Genomic DNA, 16,121 nt, shown 5'->3' on the forward strand with positions numbered 1-16,121 from the left:
GACTAAAAATCAGAATCAAAAAATTTTGTGAAATCTAGTAGTATCAAAGACAGAAAACCCTAACTTAAAGCGTAAAACCACAACAAAATTTAATTTGAATTCGGTAGAAAGAAGAGGAAGAAGAAGAAGCATTCTTTTTTTTCTGACATTAAGCTACAAATAGACCAAATTGAGAGAAAAACAGTAGCAACGTTCAATGACCCATTGTGTTTTTTAAAAAATCAAACACTTTTAAAAGTCAAAACGTGCACAATCTTTCGAGTGAAGAAGCTATACAAAAAACTTTCGAACTGGTAAGGAAGCCATTTAGACCTATCAACAGTGAGCTTTGATTTGAAACGTTCTGTTCTTTAATTAACAAAAAAAGATCAAAATTTTTTAAAGACCAACTGAATACAACTGATTGTTTCAAGTGTCATAGATCTAGATAATTTGTTAGTTAAAAGACCAAAAATAGATGCTGCGTTTTTGAAAATCAGAGTGCAGTTAGCAAAAAACGGCAAAAATTTAATTCTAGACTACTCTCAATGGAAGTAGAAGCAAGACTAGCTCCCTTTGTAGTTTACAAAGATTGTGTTTGTTGTTTGTTTTTGGGTGTGCACTACGGGCAAATTTTATCAAAGGGATCTAAAGTAGCTTATTTCGGGCAATTTTTGATGAAAAATGCTGAATTTTGAAATACGTAGCCAAAATTTTAGCCAAAAAATTATATCAAAATAGTCATCAATACTATTTTGTCTTTAAAAATAAAGCCAGCAGTACTATTGTTAACAATTTTTACATTTTTTTTTACAATTTTTACATAAAAATGACGCAAATCGGTCTAATATTCACAAAAATTCAAACCCCGATAACTCGCTCTCTAAAACAAATTCAAAAAAATCTTTTTTTCGTTCAATATTCTACGCTGGACGGGCTTTTTAATGACGCCACTTACAACTCTCTACGATCAAAATATCGATCGACCAAAATTGTCTGAACAAAAAAACTCATTTGAGTATATAGTTCCGTGTTTAATTTTATCAACTTAAGAATGAAGATCTAGTCTGACTTATTGGCACGCACAATTAAAATTTGCCACAGGCCTCTCTGAGAATGTTACAAAAAAGTTGAAAATCAAATATCTAAATTAAAATTCTGTTCCCTACAAAAATATCATATCAACAGCCACATGATAAACATTATAATTTATTGTTATTTACAAGTAAGCCAGCCACCAATGAACATTCAAGACAGGTTAGTGAATAGATATATTATAACTCAAACATAAAATAAACTTATCAGGTTATGCTTTCAATGCTAAAACTAAGCAGTTTTTGACGGCAATTATAAACTTTTGCACCCTTTGACAGAAATCAGCAAAACAGCGTCAAATCAAGCTTCCAAATCGCTATCGTCATCACCTTCGTTTTGTAACAAAACAAAAGCGTTTTTTCCACTTTGTTTCAGCCCGTTGATTGTTCTACTGTTTGAAGCAGATTTGTCACTTGGAAGGTCTTTAGGCAACGCAGACGATGAGGAAGAACTGGAACTCTGGCTATTCTGTCGACAGCGAACCAGAGAGAACACGATGAGAAGTGCCACGATTAAGAGAAGGAAGTAACTAGTGTGCACCAAATGCATGTTGATCAGACTCTGGTCACCCTGAAAAAAAAACAAGTCTAAATAATTTCAACTGTCCAATTTAATCGATGAGATCTCAGAAACAGTTGCTCTATATTTAAATTTTAACCTCATCGTTACGAATTTAATTTTGCATGATTGTGACATTTAAGGTTCTTCGGTTATCAAGATCTACGCCCTTCATAGAAGAACGCAATTCTGATCAATCATAAATTGCTCTCCTAATGGGGGGGGGGGGTTGTCGCACACTTTTACACACATTTGGTTTCTGCCAAAATATTTTCCCCCATTTGGTTATGCCATGCAACCAAAGTGGTTACGCCTTCGAACCAGAAAATTGAAATTTCTGACGCGTAGGTTCGAATCGAGTTGGGGGAAATATTTTGGCACAAATGTGTCAAAAAGTGGGCCACAGACCCCGCATTTCTTCCTACTGATATCACAGCCCCTACGTGTAAAAGTCAATAGATCAGAATTGAGCAAAAACAATGGAATTCGAATACATTTTTCTGAAATATGCTTTTCAAATTAGTCGTGCTCAAGATCTAATGTTCATTCTCAATTAAACACTCTGAGTCAGTCACACTTACCATTGACAAGAATGCCGTCAGATCGATATCAAACTTGTGATAGATGTCAACTACATAGAACTCAAGGCCCATTCCTCCTCCACTCGAAGGATCAGAATCCACAGTCACTGGTCTCTTTGTGGTAGTCCACAGCGAGTGAGGTGACTTGCCGCAAGTTGAGTTACTTCGTCTCTTCGGTACGAAGAGCATATTCGTTTTACCATTCGTGGATTCTTCTTTTACGTTCAAAATTTGATCCAAAGCTTCGCTAATCAACTTGCTAGTCTTTTTCTGGCCATTTTTGTCGTCTTGAAAACAGAGTTCGGGCCTAAAGAATACGTGACAGCAATTAGTACAGCTCTTTTCATAAAACGTTATTAATCAAAACAATTTCAAGACATTAAATTACTCCTTAACATCCCTTTAGCAAGCATAGCCTGCCGATTGTCAAAATAGCAGCAAAATACTTGCTTGTCTGCAGCACAGAGATAAGGACAGATACAGTACTGAATCGTTGAAGTTGTATATCAAAAGATAAACCATCTCAAAGAAGTCTTTTTAAAAAGAAAATCCAATTTCTAGACTCATTCAAATGAAATCAATCATTTCTTTTCTCAGTCAATATCGACTGATCGATATATTCAAATCGATATCAGAACATCAGATCAATGAAAGCGAGCTAGAATGCCGTCGCATGCTTAGCTTGAGTAATTTATTTACGCTAACTTAGGTTAAACTTTCAGTGCGTGACACATTCTTCGCGATAAATAGTTGTCATCAACGTTAACCTTAACTCTTTAATCACAGAATTTGAAAATAGAAAGATTATCTTTAATCACATATTACGATGGCAAGAGATGCTCATTATGGATGACGTAATTCATTTTGGTGGCACTGGAGTCAACCTTGAAGGACATCATAGCTGCAGTTGAAGCCGACAAAAAGAAAGGCAGTAAGATTTCAAAAGCAAATTAAAGACGCTGAAAGGTTTGAACGATTTTTAAATTTATATAACGGCAGAAACAATCGCCTGCGTGAGTTGAAACAATAGAGCAGCAAGGATTCCATCGTTCTCACCTTCCGATTGAAGGAATTCAGAATCTTTCTCTAAACATTAAAAAAAACCGACAACTCGAAACTTGATATGAAGGATGAAATTCTCAAAGTTTTCCCTGTTATTCCGACAAAGCTACTGAAACCGGATCCATAAAAATTTTTTATCCCAAATATCCGATGCAACAAACAAATGAAAAATTGTGCAAAAGAAAAATTGTAACTTTCCAGAACAAAGGCCTCGTTTCAGCGTAGTGCTATCTATCATCTTGATGAACCCGCACAATAGTGTAAACAAGATTATGGTTCCGGAGAAAGTGCAGAAGAGGTAAATGGCTCAAAAATCCTGTTCTAAAAAACAAACCAGAAAACCCTCGTAAATTTATTGCAAATTCGTTGAAACGCAACTCACAACACTTTCTCAGAGTGACGAACAGCTGCAATCAGCTGAGTGACGAAATGCAGCAAAAACAGCTGAAACCAATGGTAACAAATGTTGTTCTTGAAATGAAATGACTTATTGGTGAAATAAGTCAAAATCCCAAGAGTTTTATGAACAAATTATTGAAGGAGATAAATCCCAATCAGTGAGTGAATACCTAGCTGAGAATAATGATTATGCTGCACACCGATTTAATTTTAAAACCGCCAAGTAGTTTCAATTTTAGTAATGCAAACATGCTCACCAATTATAGACCCAATTCTTAAGTTCATCTCATTGGCAAAATTTTCGAGAAAAGCCTTAAAACTAGAGTAATGTCTTTATTTTCAAAAAAACGAACTGTCTAAGAACCAATTTGATGATCAATTTTTCTATGATCACGAGTAGATGTTATCATCTAGAAGTTAGAACGTCTGCAGTTTAATCTGGTAATATTGTCTCACTGTATGTTTCTAGGCCTATCAAAACCCGTTGAGTTCCTTGATGTCCAATCTGCTCTTCTGCTCTTTCTCATTTATATGAACAACCTTGTAATAGTAGCAAAAGAAAAAAGGACAGATCTTTGATGACGAAACAAATATGGTTTGCACGTACAAAAAAATACATAGCTGAACGGCAGATCGACGTGGCTGGAAACTGACAAGTTAAGGCCGGGCATTCAAAAACCGCAATTCATTGTATTTGGTTCCAAGAGTCCCGTGAAAAACAAAAAAACTTAGAATGAGCAAATAAGCAAATAATGAAAAAGCAAAAGTCTGTGCAATACTCGGGGTAACAAAGTCGATATCAACTTTACATTTCATCATCGCACCTTGCAATTGGCAAAAATGTAATCATTATATTTTTTAATCAAAATTATTTCAGTAGAAAATTGCGACAAAATATTTTCAATCGGCATGAGGTCGTATTTAAGTTCCCAAAACAGAAAGTAAGATTCTGTAGATTGCAAAACAAAAATGCAAAATGCTCGCATAATGAATGGCATACATCAGAGCGTTTGAAGCTACTTTCAAAAGTTACCAGCAAAGAAAACGCCAGCAAAACGACTAGTGCTTCCTTAATCGTTAGAGAAATAGCGAGATCACTTGATGAAGAAACGAATAACAACAATACCCTTTAAAGAAGTTAACAAAAGTTAAAGAAGTAGAAAACTAGTACAAAACGCATAACCAATCAAAATGATAATTTCCAACGCTCTGTGCAAAATTTGATAATAATACAAATAAAATTTCAAAGATTGCACGAACATTAAGCTAAACGAAATACAGCTTTCATTTCTAGCTTCTAAATAACTTAATTTTTCATTGCTAGTGTACTATCTAACCTGGTTTCTTAGATTTTGGTTTTTCTAGATAAACAATGCCTGGCTTTTTGTTGGAATTAATTTGGCTACCAGTCTTTATGTCAGAATTTCCATCGAAATATTATTTTAAACACAATCAGATATGAAGGATGATTTGAACAGGTATAAAGGATGCTCAAACAGTCAAAATGCCTCCTAGCATTCGTTCGGTAAGGCGCTAATCGAATACTAAATTTAAACAAGGAGGCGTTCGCAACTAAATTTAATCAGTAATGTGCGTTCGCACATAAGGTTCCGAACCCGCATATCCACAAGTTTGACTTGATTGTCGAACAAATGAGGAAGAGATAGAAAACTTTCAAAAATTCGCATAGATTGATCAACAATAATTGGTGTATGAATCAAAAAATTGCCTCCAACAAAAATCACTTCTTAAAGTAATAAATGCCGCGTTAGTCGGCCAATGAGAATTGTCATTAATAAGACTATGAGACAAGACACACAAAAACTCAAATAACAACAAGCATTTACATCCAAAACAATTCCTTTTTGAAAAACTAAATAAAAACAAAATCAAAAAAATTAAAAAACAAAGTTTCAAAAAATCTATATTAAACAAAGTAGCTTGGTTTTTCCTAGGAAAAATATGGGGGGGACCAGTCTTTGATGACAATCGGTAAAAAGCAGACAAAAAAGAACAAAAAGGACGAAGTTACAAAAAAAGCATTTGTCTTCTCGAAAACAAATAGTTTAATAAAATCCATTGGATACCAATTCAAAACTTTAAATAGATTTATTTTCGTTCTTACTAACAATTAAAGACATTGAGACCTGTCCGTTTCCAGAATATGTCGCACGTCTACAAATATAAACGAAAAGGTCAGACGAAAAACAAAATTTCTGCTAAATCTTGTAATAAAACGGCGTGTAAGCCGTTAAAACCACAATACAATCAGCATACAAAAAAGTCAATTGCGTCTTCTTTAGAAACCAATGGTGAGATATATGACCGCTGATTAATGAGACCGGGTAAGAAGTTATGAAAAAATGAACAGGGAGAAGTTTAAAAGTACATTTATCTCAATAACTGCTCGAAAACTGTTAAGGCATCAAAGAATTGGATAGCAACGAAATAACTGAAGAGGGTTGTTTATTTCTTTAAAAAAAGCATTAGAAATTGCAAATAATCTGAATATGTAATACATCTACAAAAAGAACGAGAACAGACAAAAATCAAAAACTAAATATTTTGCAAAAAAAACTGGTATTGAAGGCGTACAACAATAAGCACTGCACTATAAATCTCAGATTTGCTCAACTGTGCTTTTTTAACACCAATATTTTGATATGCAATTTGTAGTTAAGGAGAATATATAACATGTAGTTAAAGAAAGCCAATTTCATATTTAAAAAATACATCTTTTCTATCTTCTCAAACATTTGATTCCAAATTATTGATAAACTTTAGCAATCTTACTGTTTAATGGATCATTAAACAGTTCTTCCAGAGCAATCCGCTAAGACCTACAATTATGCAGTGTTTCTCATTCGACTACAAAAAGAACTACAAACAAACGAAACTCAAAAAACAACTTATTCTTTTGCAAAAAACCGATATCGAGGCCGTTAAAATAATAAGCGATGCACCAAAAAAGTCACAGGTTGCATTGTGCTTTTCCTCATCATCAATAATTTTTATTAGCAGCCTGTATTTATTGAGAGTCGGTAACAAGTTGGCAAAACAGCAAAATGTGAATTTAAAAAAACATCTGTATACTTTATTTAAAAATTTGATTTGAAAGTCATGAAAAACTTTACCAATTAACTATAATCAGCAAACAGGCTCTTTTGTGCATCCATAGAAAGAGGCTAACATCTGCAATTATCTGGAATTTGTCAAAGGACTACAAAAAAGATTGACAAATACCGACCGAAAACCAAAAAAAATATGTTAACCTCTTCTAGAAGAGAGTCGGAGCGCTTAAAACAATAATCTGTTCGTGTAAAAACCAATAAGTTCAGAAATCTCTTCCTTTAACATGCCCCGAATGTGATACCTGAACTGTCAATAATGTGATAAGAGCGTAAAAAGAACCCGAATGATGAGAAAACGTCCCAAGAACTGTAAATTTTTACGAAAACATGTAGTATCAAAGCAGAAAAACGATTACTTATAACATTCAATCGCAGTAAGCAATAAATTTTTAATCAAATAAGAAACTGTGTGACCTTTGTTAACTGACCTTAAGCTACACGTTGACCAAAAAAGTCGCAAAGCTCAATACATCATTGTTCATTTCATTGTAATAAATCAAGTCAAAACGACAATAAGCTTTCGACTAAAAAGCGAAATAGGTTTCCTTGAAACACCCTACGGAGGATATCAGTTGAATCTGTCATTAGTTCAATTTGGTATTAATTATTTTCCGTATTTAACGGAAAAAATGGGGAAATGCGAATCTTTAAAAAAACACCGACTGATTACAATCATTTCTTTTGGAATTAAGGAAACAACGATCAGACCAAAACTAGCTTGGCTACTGCCGTTCGTCTGTTGGAAACACTTTATTGTTCCGAACATTATGGATATGGTTTATTCGACAAAAAAAGTCAATATCAAACATAAATGATGCATTTTGCTTAATTAAAGAGTTAAATTAGCGAACAGCCGTTAAACGTTTAATTCAAGTACAGTCTCAAATGATCCACAATTAAAACAAACTAGCCTGTGTCTGAGTCGCCATAAACTGTATCAGCATTTTTTAGGTGTATTAATGCTGTAAATTTAATTAAATTCGACTACAAAAGCCTGTTACCAGCCATTTTTGGTCGGAAAAAGACTGAAATTTGACAACATTTAGCACAATTTTTACCAACAAATTGAAACAAACGGTTGAAAAAAGCCCATTTCTTAGGAGTAAAACAAACAACACTATACTTACAAATTTTCACAAATTTTTTAAGCAAAATGACAAAAAAAAATTGCATAAAAATACGGAAAATGTGAAAAGAAACAACAAAAATCAGTCAAACGTTCACAAAACTTTAAACCTCAATAACAGTGTGGTAAAAACCAAATTCAGGAAACTTTTTAATTCTATTTTCACTGAATTTAGTGACCTGGTTTATAACAATTTCGACAAATTTTAGCAAAATTGACGAAATTAGTGAAAATGTGAACAAAACAACCGATTTCGGTCAACTATTCTCAAAATTTTAAACCATTGTAACTCTCTTTAAAAAACGAAAATCAAAAAAACTTTTCAATTCCACACTTTACGCTGGACAGGTTTTCTAATGATACCACTCACAACCCTCTACGATGAATATATCGATCGGTGAAAGTTATCTGAAAAAAAACAGTTTGAGTATATAGTTCCTCTCCCACCAAAGTGGGCCGCAACAATTATTTGTTAGTGCAAACGTTCTGAAAACGTTACTACATATTAGGACCCTTCGTCATAGATATCCTATACATCAAAATTCCGTAAAAGTAACCTATTGGCCTTAACAATATTTCCAGACATTTGAGGCACTTGTGATAAAAATATATTAGGCAACTCAAAAAAAGACTTCAAAATCAACCCGAGGTCTAAAAGTAACCAACTATTATAGATACTCTCAGTTGATTGGCGAGCGGCTGGATTTGTCAGAAGATAACAGCTGTAAGAGAACATAAAGGCTTTAAGAGATGGCTTTGTCAGAAGAAAGGCTTTAAGAGAACCTAACGCTCTCCGGGCGTTTGCTATCCCGTTTTGGAGGAAAAGTAAATTGGTCCGAAGAACACAAATACTGGAAGAAAAGTTGATAGTAAGAAAGATTGCATTAAAAAGACAAGTAGCGCTAATATATTTGAAACAAACTTTGTTTGAGAGCAATTAATGAACGTGCACATGAGTCACCTAAATGAAAGTGAGACCACAAAACGAAACATAACCGACTAACGTCGGGCGAATTGCTCTCAAACGACCGCGGTTGGCTTCGTCAGTAGCTAGGCACGGTTTAGTGAGGCTAGCTTTAGCTTAATTGAAGGGGCGTGAGTGAGCGCAGCGGGGAGGGGGATGCATCGGGGCTGATGAGGTGGTCAGAGTGGGGGGAGTCAATTTCTTTAAGAACCGGCCTTAGCACCATAAGTATAAGTCTCCAAAACAGATTCTGTGAATCGCATGCTTGAAGACTAGTGAGCTGAAAGACTCTAATAGCACTTAATGCCCGCTGGGCGCTACCTTTTCTATCCCGTTTTTGAGGACGAAAAATCAAATGCGTCAGACGAAAAATTGGTCAGGCGAAAAATCGTCTCACAAACGACCGACAGGACTAATATAATTGCTAAACTTCGTTTAAGAGCAATTAAAAACAAACCAGAAGAATTCGGGAAACAATCCGACGGGTAGTCTTCGGCAAAAACTATTCTCAATCGCCAGCAAATTACCTAAAAAAAGGGGCTTTAAAAATCAAAACAACACTTGTAAGACAAAACAGTGCTTGAGAACAAAACTTATAAACCCAGAATTCGATTGTGTTTTATTTAACGTTCAATAAAAAAAATGCTAATCAAAGCACTCTTTACCTTCTGCAATGACGTGATCACATTAACCATTCAAGAACCGGATTCTAAAAACATAATCCGCCATAATCGACTAATTGCTCTATAATCCGCCAGACTAATTGCTCTAAAAGGCGATGCGGGGCCGAGGGAGAAAAGCAGAGTGCAAACCCTAAATATTTAAAATTGCCCACGTTCACTTTCATGAAAAATGAACCTAAGTTGAGCCTGCTAAGACTCCAAGAGGGCTAAACATTCCCCATTGGCGCCGGGCTTTTCCCCAGCTAATCCTATTTCTCAATACCAAACACAAACCAATTAACAATGGAAAATTTGCCCTAAAACGACCGGCGGGGCGATTTATTTCAAGAGGGCGCTGTAGCCTAAATGAATTTCTACAGGTGCAAAAAATTTCGATTGGGGAGGGTTTCAAATCAGCGAAGTCTACGCTTTACGCTGAAACATTTATAACTCTGCTACCAGGTCCATGTAATTTCCTATCTTACAATCGCTTTTCTGTTAGCGAAAGACTTAATTTCTGAATAGCCATTAAGATCAGGCAAAATTACGCAGTCAAGCGTGACAAAGTCACTAAGGAAGTGAAATAGAAAGGTTAAGCAAAAAACTTTGCGCAAAAAACACACATTTACAGTAATTGCTTGCAAACTTCGTTCGAGGACAATTGAAAATAAAATCAAAACGCCAAAATAACATTCCAACACAACAACAATGATTGCTTCAACCTCCCTTCAAGAACAATTAAAAAGAAGTGATCACAATCAAGCTGCCTGTAATTTAGCTAAATTTGTTGAATCGATCCAGATAGTCTTGATAATTGGTGGAAGATATAGGTGCCAGAATTCGAGTTCTCGTAGAATATTATTTTACAAGCCAATAAATCTTTTAAAACAAGCAAACATAGCTGGCAGATTGCCAGAAAATAGCCGCAATAGAGTCGTAGATCGGCGGTCCAAAAAAAAGACAGACCGAAAAAATTCGTCTTTTCATTGAAGGCTGATCTGTTATATTTTGATTAAAAATCTGTATAAGTTATTGCTGCCTCTATTAGCTGCTCCCAAATAAACTTTATTTAGAAAGACACACACCTATTTGACCTTATCTCTTCGAATTAAAGTAAATAAAAGTCAATTTCAAAGCGAAGAAGTCATTTTTGAGAGTGAGGTAAGAGTCAAGTGTGACCAAAAAATTAATCACGCGCATGAACAAAAAACTCGCTCCACTAAGAGCGAAAAATGACGTCACACATGTAATTCAGTTAAAATTGCATGAACGAATGAACAAAAAGTGGCTGTGACGTCATATGGTCGTAACAAAAACAACGACGACGAAATAAAAAAAAACCAAGAGAAGGCCAATAATAGCCCCAGCTATCGCTGTGCATCTATTAAAAAAACATAACCGACTAACGTCGGAAAAATTGCTTTCGAATAAGTTTGGCGGGCCGTAAGTTTTTCTGTATGGGCGCAAAACTTCAGTCGAAGGTAGCGATTGAACCCTGACATCCGGAGTCCGATTCCTTCACCTCGACAGCGGCATTAACCACTCGACTATCAGGGCCTTGTCATCGTATCTCTAACAATCGGATTTGTTTGAACAACAAACCTTACTTCAGAGTGAGAGCAATTGAAATCTCTCATAAATCAGGAAGAACTGCGTGAAAAAGCCGCTTGAAAAAGTCAAAGATTATTCTAACAGAAAAGCGGAAAAACGTCAAGCGAAAAATCTGCATCAAAAGACACACATGTTTACAATAATAGCTTCTCATTTGAAAGCAATTAACAATTGGGTACAAGCAAAATGTGTTAGCTTATAACATTGATCACTAAATAAGAGCGAACAGCAAAAGACGTAAATCAAACATTGTATTCCCTTTTTAGAACAAAAACTACTATTAATCGAAGAGCGCAATAAGCATTGAGAGGGCAAGACGAGTAAAGAAGAGTAGGCTGACGGAAAGTTCAAAAAAATACGAATCAATGACATGTTGATTGGATTTGGTAGTAAGTGGATGCATACAGTAAACTTTACAGCGAAGTTAAGTAATGGGCTACAATGATAAGTTTTTCCAGCTTCCATTTCTGTATTCGAGCTTGAATGCGATTATTTTACAAATTTTTAATGATCAGCTGCTTCTTAAACAATAATTAGGTACTAAAGATTAAGCGCCAAGAAATAAAGATTTCCGACGAACGTTACGAAAACATGGAAAATCGGTAACACAAAATCGGGTAACAATATGTCGCTCATAAAAAATGGTGATGAGGGAGATTATAATTACACTCCCCTTGGACACCGTATACAAACACATTGGCGGATCCAGTAGACTTCAAATACAGGAAAATCGTTTATTATAGATCAATTAAATTCCAAAAAAGTGATCAATGTTGGTTATCTTTGTCGCAATAAAGATAACCATCTTGTTAAATAACAGCCGCCAGTCAGCTCCAGTAATAAGTCATGAAATAGTAGCTTTAACATACGATTCGAGTTTCGAGAAAATCGAGAAAATAGACAGCAACCTTACTAGTGCATCGCGATTCGGTCCAGCTGTTTCATTAAACAATGCGGGCATTTTATATTAGTGAAAATTAGAATTCAGGCAATTAAAAAATCGGTCAACAGGATGGATTTCACTTTCAAAATTGCGTCACAGCAATACTAATTCTAAGTGTCACTTGGACGCACCTTTGTTTGTAGCGTGGTAAGATGTCAGTTTCGTTCGTCATCAAGACTAGACGTGTGTGTCCCGAAGCAGAGAACTGACTACCACCCGACGTTGAACATTGCTCACTCGAATTTTGCAGCGAGGTAGATGAGTTAACAACAATGCACTCTCGTTTAGAGAACTCTGGAAGCTCTAGATAGCCGAATACTGGAGATCTACTCAGTTCTCCTAAAACACACCATTGCAGTGACCAAAAGAAAGGAATGATAACATAACAGGAGCAAAGGACACAACTTGAATCGACAGCAACAAAGCTGTACAATCAATGCATTAAATTGTTCTCAAGAACATAACTTAATCAGAAAAGCAAATTCTGGACCAAGAAGACAGTAATTTACTGTTCATCTAAATTACTGTTCTGCCTTTGTTTTGTGTCAATCAACTCTCGTTGCGATAACAGTTGCATGACTTACTGGTGAAATTACAGGTTAACGCCCAAATAATACTACAAAATCTGCTTCGTCATTAGACTGCGATAAAAGTCAAGTGTTAGAGCGTTACTATATAAACAGTGGCGATGAAAGAGTGTGACAAACTCGTAGTCTAATCACGGCAACATTGTGATAAATTTATGCTAAATTAACTAGAGTTGATTAAAAACATTAACACACGGTTCCTTCTCGAAGTTATCGAACAACTCGGCTTTGCCTCAGAGTTTGATAACTTCTCCATAGTGATAACAACCTTTTGGAGATATTCATAAGCATATCACTAGGAGGCTTAACTTAGATCTACCTTGGATTCCGAAGCTATTTGCAGCAAGTTTGAACAACACGTGGTGCACTCCTCGAAGCAGAGTAGTGTCCTGGTCCACAGCTTTAGATGGCCTCACATTCGTATCAACCTTCAGACACACACTCTTGCTCAAGTAACTCTGTCTAATTGAGGCCAACAAATCTTCGTCCCCTTCGCCAGTTGTGATTCCGGTTGTGGTAACAGAAATATTCTTCATTACGTCACTTGATTTCATGACACTGTTGGTGTCCACGCAGAACTCGATGTTGTCAAAGTTGGTTAGAAATGAATTCCAATCCTGAAAAGATGACCAGCTATGTTTGAAGTCTAAAGAACACCTTTTCTTCCGAACGCACTTAATGGGAGGAGGAATTAAATGCTCATCTGGCTCTTTTTGTTCAGTCAATTTCGGCCAAACGATATTTGACATGAAAGTAATCATTAAAAAGCTCGTCAAGCGTACAAAATTTTAATTGGGGGGGGGGGTCGATTTTCGTCTTTCTCAAGTTATCGCGATTTTAAATTTTGTGAACATTCGGCTGATTTCCACATTTTTGTTCACTTTTGGATTAATTGAATCAACAGCTTTTGTCAGCTTTTGTTGAACGTGTCACTACGATATCGACTTTAATTTTGTCACTTTTAGAGGCTGCCTAACGGTTATTGCAACTATTGCAGTTTAGAGTTTTCAAAGCATTTGGCTGATTTCCACTGATTTTGCAGACTTTTTCCGAATATTTCTTAAAATTCAAATCAAATGTCAATTCCTGGCGCCAAATGGCGATATAGTTATCAATGATGTAACATATTATTAATGAAGTGTGTTTTATTTGAAAAACTTCAGTTTCAAAGCAGTGACAACAGTTTCAAAACATCGACGTTTTCGATCAAAACCCATTAAAAAAATAAAATTAATCTTAAAAAACACAGCCAGAAGAATTCCGGAAACAACTCGAAGATGTCTCCAACAAAAAGCAGCCTGTCAAATAACTAGTTTCGGATGGCAGTGAGCATCGGAAAAACGATAACACAAACTCAATTGAAATAAAAGAAAAATTATTCAAATTTTATTACTAAGTTATTTTAAAAAATACGAAAATTCAATGACGTTTTCAAATTGTACAAGCACCAATACAATAGGAAAACAATATTTCAAGCAATTGAGGCATCTCAATGGCTAACACAAGCCAAAATAAGCACAAAAACATCTCTGATTTTGAAATAAAGCGAAGAACTAAAAAATTATAAATTTAAACATTTTTTTGCAATTTGTAGTCAAAATTCAAAGAAAAAATTGATTGGTACAAAAAACCTGTATTTAATTTGTGATAAAAATTGACTACGAGCATTAAACTTAACTGCAGCAACAATTAAAAGCAATTAAAAACAATAGCGAAAAACTCTTTTTAATTACCGAAAATCTTCGAAACGATAGCAAAACAACCTGAAAAAAAAAACAATTTTAGTCTAATATAACCTTTCTAGACATAGAAATTCCAAAAAAAAAACAGTTTGAAAAAACCAATCGTGAACAAAGATTTGCTCGCTTAGCAAAAATTTTGTCATACCTGCATTTCTCGCTCTGTTACAAAAGAACAACTCTTTTCTCCGCTCTTCGAATTTGATCACTGTAACAACTTTTTCAAACTTCATTCACTTGCTGCAGTTTTCTTGCTCTCTCACATATCAAAAAAACCATAAAGCCTATTTGAGACTTAAAAATGACAGCGCCCCAATACAATTCAAATTCTTTGAATTGTAAAAAAGGAGAGCTCCTAAATAATAGCCGCTGAGAGGCTGACAGCGGCCATTAAAAAGCATAAAAGTGTGCTTTAGTTTATCTGGAAGTTTTCCTTTTCGAATGTTTTTGCATAATAGTTAGTTGAATTAAAACTACGATTGGTCTATGCCCTCAAATAAAACACAGGCCACTATCGAAAAATTTGCTAAAGCTGTCTAAGCCGAACATTTGGAGACATAAGACGTTAAGCTGTTTTTTGGTTTGATCGTTTTGTTCGTACCTGCCGTTGCGTTTAGTGTTCTGAAATCTCGGAAAACTATTGGCTATTTTCCCAGAGTTTCACTAAAGGAAGACATGCGCATTTTAGTTCCACATTTTAGCTACAATTTTCCTTCATTATAATTTGAAGATTAAATTTGGCTACAAGAAAAAAATTAACTAAAATTAGTTACTCATCTTGCATAGAAGTTTTTCTACAACTTTTTAATGAGTCATCACGTTTTACGATTTCAATTGAAATTTCACTCTGTCTCAAAGTTGAGGAAAATTGGGAATAAGAGGAGTTGGCACATTATTTGCGTCCGCACATTACCGCGCCTCCTTGATTTGTTGAAAATTGGGCTATCACCAAATTCAGGAAGATTGAAAATTATCAGCGGCACTTCGATTACACCAGGGAGGCCTTTTGACTTCTAACTAAGCAAACATACAAGCGCTGTTCACTACTTGATTTGATTTTGATTTTGACCTCATCGCAACATCTCAATAAAAAAATGCGCGTTATCATAGCTTTTCAATAGACCTCATATTTTAAAGGAGGGAGTGAGTAGATGTAGTCATCAGAGCCAATCCCGACTAATCAATCAAAACGCGCCACAATTCGTTCAAATCATACCTATTTGGACAGGGGGATATTCAGAGCTCCATAGTTATTTAGGGAACGCACCTGTATGTTTGGATCTGCTAATGTGTGTGATGTTATGTAGAAGGCATAGGCTATTAGTCCAGTTGCACACAAGACAAGAGTGAAGAGAAAAGTGGCCATTGGCGGGTTAACCCTTCTCGCAATGCTTCCCATTATTCCACAGACCATCTTGAATTCCAGGTGCTTTACCGCTCGTTAAATTGGTTATCCTTGGTTACAGTCAGGTACCGTTAGCCGAAAATAATATCCCGATTTTGCGTCTGGTCGATGCGCGTCTTGGACGCCTTTACAGAGAAAACGGAATAACTTTTCAGCTGTAAACCGAGACTGCAAGATAATCTGAAAATACCTCTAATGATAGTTGGTTACTTCTCAAAGCGGTATCATCATCATTTATGAATAATTAAGTTTAGTCACGACAAAGCTTATTCGAGAGGT

General features: G+C 35.4%; 1 protein-coding gene across 1 annotated transcript; it reads right to left on the bottom strand.

Moving 5' to 3' along the window:
* Positions 1-1,109: 1,109 nt before the first annotated feature.
* LOC142336410 (transmembrane protein 248-like) lies at positions 1,110-16,018 on the bottom strand. The gene is made up of 5 exons (XM_075385215.1): positions 15,705-16,018; positions 13,018-13,315; positions 12,243-12,450; positions 2,214-2,520; positions 1,110-1,644 (listed from the first exon to the last, which is right to left on the bottom strand). Exons 1-5 carry the CDS (start codon positions 15,849-15,851, stop codon positions 1,375-1,377), a joined length of 1,230 nt encoding a protein of 409 aa, XP_075241330.1. The 5' UTR covers positions 15,852-16,018; the 3' UTR covers positions 1,110-1,374.
* Between the last annotated feature and the right edge of the window lie 103 nt (positions 16,019-16,121).

Source organism: Convolutriloba macropyga, chromosome 3 (genome assembly GCF_964194025.1).
Source record: "Convolutriloba macropyga chromosome 3, txConMacr16.3, whole genome shotgun sequence".
Classification (NCBI taxonomy): domain Eukaryota; kingdom Metazoa; phylum Xenacoelomorpha; order Acoela; family Convolutidae; genus Convolutriloba; species Convolutriloba macropyga.